The 12,968-nt window shown below is 39.0% G+C and overlaps 1 protein-coding gene across 1 annotated transcript; it reads left to right on the top strand.

Annotated features, from left to right (window-relative positions):
- Positions 1–4,009: 4,009 nt before the first annotated feature.
- Positions 4,010–12,579, top strand: LOC139963809 (sialidase-1-like). The gene is made up of 6 exons (XM_071964988.1): positions 4,010–4,202; positions 5,361–5,547; positions 6,286–6,554; positions 8,950–9,120; positions 9,695–9,914; positions 10,559–12,579. Exons 1-6 carry the CDS (start codon positions 4,131–4,133, stop codon positions 10,780–10,782), a joined length of 1,143 nt encoding a protein of 380 aa, XP_071821089.1. The 5' UTR covers positions 4,010–4,130; the 3' UTR covers positions 10,783–12,579.
- Positions 12,580–12,968: the final 389 nt, after the last annotated feature.

The raw sequence follows: 12,968 nt of genomic DNA on the forward strand, positions 1-12,968 counted from the left end.
ATAAATAGCAGACGACCAATGTACTAGCCATGTGTGCGTGCAACCACGGAGATTACCTAATGTAAACAAAGTTCCATGGGACGCGCAAAGGGTTTAACCGCATCGATGTTTACGTTATCAATCAAACGTGAAAATGGTAACTGAACACGTAACAATCACAAACATTTAAACATAAAGTATGTATAAATTTCTGTCGTAACATTGTACACAATGAACAAGTTTGTGAAAATGTGAATTGCTGACAGGTTCTCGATAAATGGGCAACAGTGGCGTGCACAGGTCTTGAAAGGTAGGGAGGGGGATTTAGATAGGAGAGAACTTTCATTGAAGAACCAGAGGCGAATGAAGGATTTCGTAAAGGAGGGGTTGGTCCTTGGGCTATTGAGGGCGACATTGAAGCCAACATAAGGTCATATAACCTGATTCAATATTTTATATTCAGCAAATTCAAAATCCATCTCTAATATGTATAGAAAAAAAATAAGAAAATAAACACATGTGGCTTGATGATGCCATAATTAGCTTTGATCAAGTCTTCCGCCTTACATTAGGAAAACACTTGAAATCTGTGATAGTTTCCCAAATGGAATGAGAGTGTTCTTTGCAGTTTGGGGAAGTTATTGATGAAAGTTATCTCAAAGATCGAACATGATGTTTGGGATGGTGGCTGTTTTAACTTGCTCCCACAATCTGGAATGAAATTTTCTGTCTATGAGGGATGTAAGTGGGAGTCGACTTGAATGGACTTATTACAATACTTTGTATTTACTCTGTATCATAATTAGGCTATCATTGTAGTTGTATGGGGCCATCTGGACGAAGCAAGTTTGGTTAGGTCAATGTCATTTACTTCATAAATTATCTGTTCAACATAAAAGCGATCATCTTTTTCACTTTCTGTTACCATGCATGTCTCTTACTACTTGTATGGATTCACATCCAGTTGAAATTTGTAGGAATAAACTCAGTTATAGGGGGATACCATTCATATCACATCTCCTATCAACAGAATGAGATTATACGGGCGAATAGAGGGCGCTCTTTTTCTTGAAAGTAAAACAAAAATTTAAACCGCTGACGGAGCCTACCATCACAGTAGGTCACTGCAAAATACTACAAAATAGTGCTACGCGGCTTACTAGTTGAATTTAGATGAAGTTTTCGACATCATTCGCTATCAAAATCCTATCTCGATGCAGTTCATAAAATTATGAGTAGGCTACTAACGTTTCATGCCATGCTGTCCAGAAAATATCTCACATTCTTAACCGAGTTCAAATCGAATAAGCTTGTACTGTTCTTCCTATGATGACATTGGTAGAACTTTTAGACTCTAATTATTTGTACAGTGATCTGTCGAAATGCAAATCAGCACAACGAAAAGGTTATGTAGATTTTACAACATGTCATATCAAAGGAATGCAGAACGTTTTAAGTTCCTGATTGATCACTCCTTTGATGAAAGGAATAATCCAGTGGAAAACAATGTTAACACTAATCTTATTAAAGACGAAAATATTCCAAACCGTTTAAATGAACACCCCATATCGATATAATTTCCTTATAACACAAAATTCAATGGGGAAACAAGCCTTTTTATTGCTCGAAATGACCAGTTTTACAATGTGTTACAAATTTGTCATGAACAAAATGATGTTGATCTCTATGTACAGCGCTGATAGTTAGCAGACCAAAAGATCTGAGAAGTAGAGGGGGTGTATTACAAACATACGACTGTCATTATTTTTGGACCCCCCCCCCCCAGAGACGTTATTATCATACAACATTCAAAACAGTCAGAATTGTATTTAGGGTATTCGTTTCAAATCTTAAATTTGTATAGTAAACGAACACCAGGCACGTTCAACTTTCAAAAAGGTCGATTTTAAATGCCTCCTTCAAAGAATTCCTTCTCCGGTACTGGAAAAAATGTCTAAGTAAAAAATCCTTCATGTCTGACAAACTCAGAACTCTCTCTCTCCATCTCTTATATATATATATATATATATATATATATATATATATATATATACATACATATATATACGGTTCCGATGGTTCAGGAATCCCCAATGTCCAGGGCCCCCAAGGATGGTTCCGACATTGTGAGCAAACGTATCACAACTGTTAGTCAATAGTCATCTTTCTGTCAGTTTTATAATTTTACAGGGATTTGTGTCAAGTGCTGTTTAGATTATTATTATGACAATATTTCTATAGCGCCATGACTAAAAAGATATTCTATGGCGCTTTACAAAACATATAGCTAAACACAAGATGAAGTAAAGATGAAGGTCCCGGCTAGTTCAGACACTTGAAGCGGTGACATTGGTACCCTACAGTTACGCAACTGACAAAGAAGTAACTTGGGGAAAACTAAGCATGTTCTAGAATGCTTGAACTTGGAAGAACGCTGATGACGTCAGTCCAGACGACCCACAGAAACCGCAGTTAACCCACAAAACCAGTGTTTTTTCATTGTGTGTGTGGCAAGTTCTACCCCGTAACGATGTGTAAATTTATCATTATATACGTATGTGAGGGAATGTGGCGTAATCCATATTCACGAACTCTCCCTGCAACAAATAACTTTTCTGACCTATGACCCGACAATTTGCCTGTATCTACGCACAACGAACAGTAATCCCTATTGTTTTGATGTGGAGCACCCTTCATTTTAAGCTATCGAATTAGCGTTGCTTCTGCACACCCGCCGTCTAACCACTGTAAGAACAACTCGTATTTGAACTTCTTAACCATTATTATTTCTATTCATTTTGACGTAACAATCGAGTTCGAGATGTGGGACCTGTAAAGTTCTCAGGGCTATCGAATCCGTCCGATGGCCGTTGTACCACCGTCCTCTTTAACGTCCTCTTTAACGTCCTCTTTTACATGCTCTAGTATTATGTGCTTTTATTTACTTTACTGGCCCAAATACCCAGTAATGGCCCTACGACCCCAATAAATTGGAGCAGAACAAGCCATAGGTTTTGACTCTTCTTTCGTGTTGTGGGTACGGCATCACACTAATGTTTAATAGTAATTTTATGGTTTCGTACGTCATGGCACATGGTTGCTTTGTTGGTTTTCCGAGGGTATTTAAGCCTATCGGTACTTTGTAAGTTGATATTGCGTTGGTGTCCTCTAATGTACCATGTACTGTGATTATATATTGTGTCTTCCGATTCAAGTTCTATGGTTGTTGTTATAATTAGCTTCGGCAATGATTGTTATTGGCTTAATCTGGTTCATTTCTTCCAGTTTCACCGTGGTTTTATGGCACGAGTGCAAACTCAAAAGGAGGAAAATCGCCAACCCCTCCTGGTTCGTTAGTTAGAGACACATACAGTGACACATTGCGTACGTGTGATAACCGACCCTCAATTACCAATTCCGTTACGGTTTGATTCAACTTTTCTCCCTCCAGTTTGTATATACAGTTAAAAATAACCAAAAATCGGAACGAAAGTGATCCTTTCCAATGATAAAATACCAAACCTGAAAAAAAAGTTTAACTGGTTCGTATAACATCATACACTATACTCAATCTGAGATGGATAATAAAAAATAAAGGAGAAGAAGCGTCCGTAAAGTTCAACCAGGGAGTTGTTCCATAACAACTCCCTGGTTCAACCCAGTAGAGGACCTTCACTATACCTGAAACATACACGTACACGCTGATTTCACAATTGCCCCTCTACTCTACACTTTGATTAAGTTCGCTCGTGATCACCACATCTCATGTGCTATTCTGGCATGTGATATATAATAATGTAAACATGAAAACGTTTACAAATTACCTCCGTTATCGGTGACCATTTTGCATTTTTATCATCTTTGTTTTATGATGATATTTCCCCTCCCCTCCCCCAACCCCCACCCCATTCCCGTTCTACTTTCGAAAACAAGGAATGGGCTGCGCAGTTTAAAGAAGAAGCAATGTACGCAGTCTAATCTGTCATATGACCAAACTCATTGAAAGATGACTAACAAAAACAATTTACCACTGTCGTTGTCATCAGATTCAGCTCGGATCGTACCGGTCGACCATATACGATAATACTGAGGCCGATATCATAACAATCCAGTAATATCACAATTACTATTTGGGTACAAATACTGGTCAAATGGAAGCTAAGGGCCTTATTTTCGTCATCCTCCTTTCGTCTTTATGCCTTTCGTATGGAGCGGAATTTCAGGTCAGTGCTTTTCCTGTAAATCTTGTTCTATAATGATCGAAAGGCTAACAAAAAATTACGGCTACTGTAGTGCTATACTTCCTTTCGGAAGTTTTGGTTAGGTCTAAGGTTGATGTATGCGATAACTCGCATCGTTAGGCTACTACTAGTACTAGCCTAGTAGTATTAATTTTAATACCGATTACGCCGGGTCTCATGATGAATAAGTATCCATCGCCTTTTCGGTCACAATCGTACCTTATCAGGATTAAAACAGACTTTCCAGATTACTTCGCCAAATCGACATTAAAATACACCTAAAAGTTCAAGTTAGTCACTGCTGACAAGTGACTGGATTTACTTTAATTTTTTTTTATTTATAATACTACTGAGCACTACTACTACTCTAGGCTAATGTTTGGCTAAGTTTTTTAAGAGGGCGGGGGGGGGGGGGGGGGCAACGAGGCTGAATTTAAGGTTTGTCAGTACCACACAAGTTAAATAATGTCAGGGAGTTTTCTATTTATAGGTGACATTGACAAGTTTGCTATAGCCTAGGTTTGCAATTGTATCTTCATGAAGTTCATGTAGCAACTTTACTGTTCACATCCTCTGAAACTGAAAGCAAGCTGTCAGTGTTATTGTTTTAGTGATCTGTGACGTTAGGTCTAATGTTAGTTTTGATTCCTATCATAGTTTGTCACAAACTGTGGAGCTGTTATCAACATCATTTGTTTTTCATTATAAGGATATATGCTTATGTCTTCATGATTCACTGAGATTTTGCTTGAAAAGCCAACAATACTTCTGATATTGAGAACCCAATTGAATTGGAATTAGCTAGGCCTAGTAAGCAGTAGTTCTGTGTTGAAGGGTGTGTTGAAAGGGTAAGCACAAATATAACATCACCTCATCAATTAATATGACTCACTACCATTGAGGTCTATTTTAGCTAGGAATTCAGCATGTTGTTCAGACTTTCATCTTGTTATTTTATATATTATAGCTTAGAAAACCCCCAAAAACCAAGCCTGTCTAGGCTAGTAAGAAATGTGGCCAAAAATGTGGTAAGAATGTGGAAACCCTATATTACCTGCAATGAAGTAGATGGACGAAATTATAAACATGTTCTCTGTAAGATTTCAGAGAGAAAATTGATGATTTTGTTCTTTATGACAGGTCAGCCCCTTGATTGTGGAGGAGCAACTATTATGGATGAATAATATAGAGTATGTGACAATGTACAGGTGTCCTCTGATCACTTATACACCAAAGGGTAACTTGCTCGCTATTGTAGAAGGAAGAAAGTCTTCTACCGGGGATGCCAGCAGCAAGTTCATCGTAACCAAACGATCGACTGATGGAGGTACAGTACGTCCTTGTAAACAGGGAGATTAACTATTTGCTTCATACTCCATAGTGTACTCTGCTTAATAGTCAACCCACTCAGTTGTATCTGTTTGCCCCCAAAACTGTGATGTTTGTGTCACCAGCTACTTGTCTATTCTTCCAACTCTACCCTTCTGAAGTTTTGTAGGTTACCAATTCAGCCTTCATCTTCTTTTCACATGTATAACTTTGACCATCTGCCTCTCTCTCTCTCCCTTCCCTCGCCCCCCCCCCCCACATCTCACAGAAACATGTACACAATGAGACACACGAAGTATAGGCCACCTACAGTTCAGGGACAAAGCTGTGGTAATAGGTATGGCAATGTTTAGAGGTGTGAAGATAACCTCTTAACCAGTAACTTAAATTGAAAGTAATACACCAGTATCAAGAAAAAATGACATGGAAAATTTAGTTTAATGGAAGTCAATTTGCACATTTCCCCAAAAATGATATCTTGAACCTTGAGAGTATAGAATACTGTAGTTCCTACCCTTTTGCTTCGCAATTGTAGCATGTAATAAAGGAAAAAGTATACATGAAAGTTGAGCTACATTGCATTTAGCAAGTCTTTTAGGTTGAATGGATATATCGGCCATTCTGTACGGTGATAATCATCGAAGCAAACATGGGTCGTCCTCCTATGGCACCAATTGTGTAGTTCCCACTGATTGCCTCTCCAAACTAAATAACTTGAACCTTCTGCCCTTTTCAGGATCTGAATGGAGTGAAGAATCTTTCATCTATGACGATGGTAAGGTCGTGGACGGTGACAATCTGGGTGCGATCTTAGTCGATGACGATACAGCTAGTATCTTCCTCTTCTTCACGCTCTGTCCTCATCACAAGAACTGTACCATTACGTCCATGATGTACATGAAAAGTGTAGACGACGGAATCTCCTGGCAGAAACCAGTCAACATAAGTGCGTCCATGAAAGGGGATGGATTTCCGATGCCGTTCGGCCCAGGTCGAGGTATACAGGTAGGCGTCAATTCATTCAATGCTTTCAAACGAGTAGCAGGGCTGATCTCCGAGTTTAGGACGGTCTTAAAATACAACAACTGGGATCAGAGACTGACCGATCGATGTTGGTTCTCTTTGATGTGTTGTGAATCTTGATTGTAGGTGGAATTTACACTTACTCACACTTACATTGTGCGGATGCTACTTGCATGTGTAGTGTCACCTGGAATGGAAGTGGGATAACTTCTAAGTAGATTTAAAATTGAAGATTGCTGGGAAAATTAGAAATTAATATAAACCTTAATTAATATGTTGAAACATAAGAGTGGGTATTAACAGTAAGTTCCAACATGTTATCTGCTGTAAACATCAGACCTTCGATGGATATTTTTTAGTTGTACAGTACCAAACAGATGAACATAATCAAGATGTAACACTTTTACAGATATTTTGGTGCTGAGTAAGCATATATATTTCATTATTTGAAGTTTGTGGATAATTTTATGCCGACTTCATTTTACATAACATTGTGATATTTAACACTATAATCTCATATTTCTCATTTTTTATCATACTGTATTTGTACATTTTAGTATTAGGGTGACCCATGCTTGTATCGTACAATGTATATCATACAAGTCAGTGTATAGTCACAATGCACTGTACACAGGCAGCCTAACAACAAGATGGCCTCAGTCAGTGAGAATTATCCAAGCTGACCAAGGACTATCACCAAAAGGGTGAAAATAGGTGTCCTCCAGGGACCGAAAGGCCCCCATAACTTGAGTCTAATTTGGCCCGCATATAATTCACAAAGTGTTCCAGCAAAGATTTATTTCACCCTACACAGATGATACACAGATTGTGTAGTATTAAAAGTACATGTACATATTCGTAGACTCAATCACACAATATTCATACTGAACACTTGTACCGCAGCAGACACACAGTGCACAGTAGCAGAACTGTGGACTTGATTATATTAAGTTGGATACAACAGGTTTTCTTTGCCAGGATTTGGTACAGTAGTATCATGGCATTGCTTGGGTGCCTTATCACACTGCACTCAGGTACAATTTCAGTAGCTGCAAAGAATTTCTGTAACCAGTCGTTGGGTGTTGCAAGGTGACAATGTCCTTTTTTTTTTAACCACGAATAGCCAAGATTTGTGTCAAGTCATCGATTATGAATTTGTTAAGCTCTACTCAAGCCAGGATGTGTCGAGCCCTAGACTCTGAATGTGTTTAGCTCTACTCAAGCAAGGATGTGTCGAGCTCTAGACTCTTAATGTGTTAAGCTCTAATCAAGCATGGATGTGTCGATCTCTAGACTCTGAACGTGTTAAGCTCTATTCAAGCAATGATGTGCCGAGCTCTAGACTCTGAATGTGTTAAGCTCTAGTCAAGCAAGGATGTTGAGCTCTAGACTCTGAATGTGTTAAGCTCCATTCAAGCAAGGATGTGCCGAGCTCTAGACTCTGAATGTGTTAAGCTCTAGTCAAGCAAGGATGTGCCGAGCTCTAGACTCTGAATGTGTTAAGCTCTAGTTAAGCAAGGATGTGCCTGAATGTGTTAAGCTCTACTCAAGCAAGGAAGTGCTGAGCTCTAGACTCTGAATGTGTTAAGCTCTATTCAAGCAAGGATGTGTCGAGCTCTAGACTCTAAATGTGTTAAGCCCTTTCCAAGCAAGGATGTGTCGAGCTCTAGACTCTGAATGTGTTAAGCTCTAGTTAAGCAAGGAAGTGCCGAGCTCTAGACTCTGAATGTGTTAAGCTCTACTCAAACAAGGATGTGCCGAGCTCTAGACTCTGAATGTGTTAAGCTCTATTCAAGCAAGAATGTTGAGCTCTAGACTCTGAATGTGTTAAGCTCTATTCAAGCAAGGATGTGTCGAGCTCTAGACTCTGAATGTGTTAAGCTCTATTCAAGCAAGGATGTGTCGAGTTCTAGACTCTGAATGTGTTAAGCTCTGGTTAAGCAAGGATGTGTCGAGCTCTAGATTCTTAATGTGTTAAGCTCTATTCAAGCAAGGATGTGCCAAGCTCTAGACTCTGAATGTGTTAAGCTCTACTCAAGCAAGGATGTGCCGAGCTCTAGACTCTGAATGGGTTAAGCTCTAGTCAAGCAAGGATGTCGAGCTCTAGACTCTGATTGTGTTGAGCTCTAGTCAAGCAAGGATGTGCCGAGCTCTAGAAGATCTAGTTAAGCAAGGATGTGTGCGAGCTCTAGACTCTGAATGTGTTAAGCTCTAGTCAAGCAAGGATGTCGAGCTCTAGACTCTGAATGTGTTAAGCTCATCCTCGTCCGATATCTCGAACCTTCGTAAAGATACAACGGGCGAATTTCTATATTTTCTTTGTACAGTTTTGTTGTATGCATCATTGATGATAATTTTGTTGCCTCTCTCCAAATAGCTCAAAAATGGGAAGTACAAAGGAAGGTTGTTGGCCTGCGGTCATCGTAACAGCTACGTCCAGTGCATCTACAGCGATGACCACGGTAAAACTTGGAAGTACGGACTTACAGTGGAAAGCATTCCTTCCACTGGCCTTAAAAAGGGAGACTTTGCACCGAATGAAAACCAGGTAATTTGTTTACATCTCTTTTTTTCCCCGTTTTTTTGGTCCCTTTTATACCCTTTTACAAGTTTTTGGGTTAATATTTAGTTAATTTCAGACTCTCTGCGACTTATTCTGAGGGGTGAAGGCTTTATAATGTAGGGAGTAATAAGTGTTACTCATAAATCCATAGTAATTTTGTGTACTAACTACTAACATAATCACTAAAAATCATTGGCCAGTTTTCTAGCCATGTAAAATGCCAAATTAATATCCAAACAGTGCTTTCTCTATAGCCAGCAACTAAAAAAAAACAAATCTAGCATTCTGGTCATGAAAAATACTGGAACACAGGAAGACAAAAGGACATGTTCAAGAAAGTGGTACAGTTGTTCGACAAAAATCGCAATCCTAGATTGCCTTCAAAATTTGTGTACATGCTGCCGTTGGTGCGACTATCCCTCCCACTTTTTCTAACTAGCTTTCAAAATGATAAACGACTTCCTTCTTGGATCAAATTTCTGAGTAATGTATTTATTTATAGACTGACAGTTTTCTTCTTCTTCTTCTTCTTGTGTCTTTCTCTGTTGTTGGCTTATAGCCCGAGGAATTACCAGACGGTACGGTCATGCTCAACATCCGAAACGAATACAGTTACCATTGCAAGTGTAGGATTGTTGGCCTCAGCACGGATGGAGGAGAGAGTTTACCGACATCCAACATTAAATTTGATGCGGCGTTGGTCGACCCAGTGGTCTCGGCACACATCTTAATGTACCAAGGAATCCTCTTTTTCTCCAACCCAGCTGATACACTTGGCCGTAAGTTGATGTTCATGTCGTGTGATTATTCGTTTGACCTTCCTTCTCACCATCAGATATGCCTCTCAACTTTCGTCGGTATTTTCCAGAATTCGAACACGATGACAGGGGTAAAATTCTGAACACCTTCATTTACCTATCAACTGCATGCATGGCATCACAGGACAAAGGTTTTCTCATAATTTTCATCTGGTCGTACGAGATGGTCGAATCTCTGTTTGGACGACCGAGATGAGCTTAGAAGTTTGTTCGGCGGACAACTTGTTGTGCAAATCAAATTCGTATTGCATTGTAACTGAAATACCCCAAATAGGTGAAGTGGTAGTTTGGTATCACCTCCAAAGCTAATGTTATATTCACCAAACCTATACATATTTCTTACAGTAAGCAAATTGGTCGTTGTTATTTTGCTACATGTCTTCGGAAGACCAAATTTGCTGTAGGAACGACCAAAAAGTATGGCCTAGCCATCCGAGTGACAACCAGACAAAAATCCTTAAAAACTTGGACTACATATTTAATGTTACTGTTTGACCCTCGATATTAACTTTTTGCATCGAGATGCAAAGTAAAAAAAAGAGAAAATAGTATTAATATTTTGACAGCCTCCTGAAACGAGTACTTGTCTTTGTCTCTTCCGATAGGTCTGAACATGACTTTACGATGGAGCTACGACAACGGGAACACCTGGGCCGGTGCCAAACAGATCTGGAAGGCAGCCAGCGGCTACAGCTGTATGACCGCCATTCCAACGAGCTTGTCGAAGACGAACCAACAGAAGTATATATATCTAATCTTCGAGAAGGGAGCCATCATATCTACCGCCAGCGTTAGTATTGTCAAGATCAGTATTGACGGAACCATGTGAAGTTAAATGTCTTATATTGTCAGATCCTTTAACTTCATTCGAGTTATGGCATTATTTGATGTCAATGTCTTTCAAAACTCAAGTATTTCTCAGAGTCTCATAATTTTGTTTTGCTTCATATAGAAGTAATTTAAGGAAAGAAAAGTGCTGGTCAGAAATTTGGAGGGTATTAAAACAATTCTAAAATTATTGAAATTATTGAGCGGGCTCCTCATTCATCTGGCTTCACTCACTCTTCTTTTGCACTCCTACATTAGCCACCCTGCTGCACCTATGTAGCATCCACCCTTATTTCATGGTTTGAGTGTTAAGCACTCAAATGTCATATGAATCTTTAAACCCACAAGTTTGTTGGGAAGTTTAACCAAGGTGGTTTCATCCATTTTGTTTTATTAATGTTGTCATTGTTTAGTTAGATAATTTCATTTCATTTATAGGTAGGATGTAGTAAGTAATGCTTAGTAGTATCTGACTATTAAGCATTAATATAGACCAAGGGAAGTTAATCCACATGAACAACAAGTATGAAGGGTGTTGGAGGGGTGGGGGGAGGGGGAAGGGAAGAGAGGTGAAGTTGTGACCTACCAGGAAAGAGTGTCAAATATCCTTGTAATTGCCATGTTATTTTTTATTTTATTTTTGTTTTGTTTTTTTATTATTATTATGCTAAGGTATTGTTACTGCAGATTGCCGCCACAGTAAGTATATTTGATTTTACTTCATGTAGAAATCCTATTATAACAGTGAATCTATTGTGTATCCTTGGTGCTGGAACCATACTGTTTGAAGGGGAAGTGGTGGGGGTCAGGGGGGGGGGAGGAGGTGAAGTGGTGACATTTCAAAAAGTCTCAGTTTTGGTGTTAAAATTAAGCAGTAAAGAGGATTTATTTGTGTCGGAATGCAATGTAAGATATATAAAGATTTATATAAATTATTCTAAAATTTAAGAAAAAAACATTTTGGAGGGTTATTACTTATCAGACAAAGTGAAAACATATTTCAATCAAATATTTGAGGTATATGGTTGAGTTTGTACTACTTTTGGTGTCCACCTGAATTTCCTTTTGTAAAACAGTGAAGAGTCACATAAAGATCACAATCAACCGTAGGGAAATATGCACATTGACAGCGAAGGAAAACTCCAGAGAAGTAGCTTATAGTCAGAATGTCTTAATTTACTGAAATATATATCTGTTTTGATTCACCAATGTGTGATTTTTACTCATAATCTATATGGATTTTTTTTAAATTTCCCCAAATTATGAGAAATAGTGTCTGGGTTGAGCAAACAAAAACTCAAACAGAACTAGAATTCCAATGGAGTGAATGATCAAATACCCATTTGTCAGGACCTGGTCTGGGTTTTCAAGGTAGACATACTGGAACCCAGGATATAATGGGAGGGGGACAGAGGGTTAGCCCTGAGGACATTGTTAACTCCTCGTTCAGGGGTTTGAGAGTGTCATCCCCACGGAAGCATTAGAATTGTTGATGTCAAAGGGTGTATTCTGACACATTAAAACCAGAAATTTTTGTGTGAGGGTGAAAAGAGGGTTCCCCTCCCCTCCCCCTCCCCCAATTCCGATCCATGTATCAGGCTTTTTTCTTTTCTTTTTCACCTTTTTGTTATCAGTGGTTTCAGGCAGCTGTGACATCATTATGTGAGTAAGTTTGAGTTATTGAAACCTCTGGTAGCCAACAGTGAATCATTATGATCATATTATGAATATATTGTACTATAAAGGTTCATATCTTGTTTATTTCTATGCCTAAAATAAAACGAAATCTACAAGTCAAGTTATCGTCATCATTGTGTCTTGCTTCAATAGAGCCTTAACTTAAAAACAGAATGAAATGTATCAAGTTAAACCATGAAATGTGAATCTTGGATAAACTTAGGGCCTTTTTTAAGTGACTGCTCCTGGGAGGGGGTGCGGGGTGGTGTAGGGGAGGGGCCGGGATGGAGCAAAGCTATAACATGTACCGGTCCAACTCGGTTGAACGCTCTCCCTCTTCAATCACCCGCGACCTTGCAGCGGGTCCTCCCTCAGAAACATCATAGTTTAGGCTTCAAATGGTGCATTCTGAGGCAAATATATATAGACTGCATATTGGGGTCTCAACACACGTTTGTGTTACATAAAATACCGTTTGGAAAAGTTGAAAATCAGCCGACTGCACATTAT

Source organism: Apostichopus japonicus, chromosome 22 (assembly GCF_037975245.1).
Source record: "Apostichopus japonicus isolate 1M-3 chromosome 22, ASM3797524v1, whole genome shotgun sequence".
Classification (NCBI taxonomy): domain Eukaryota; kingdom Metazoa; phylum Echinodermata; class Holothuroidea; order Aspidochirotida; family Stichopodidae; genus Apostichopus; species Apostichopus japonicus.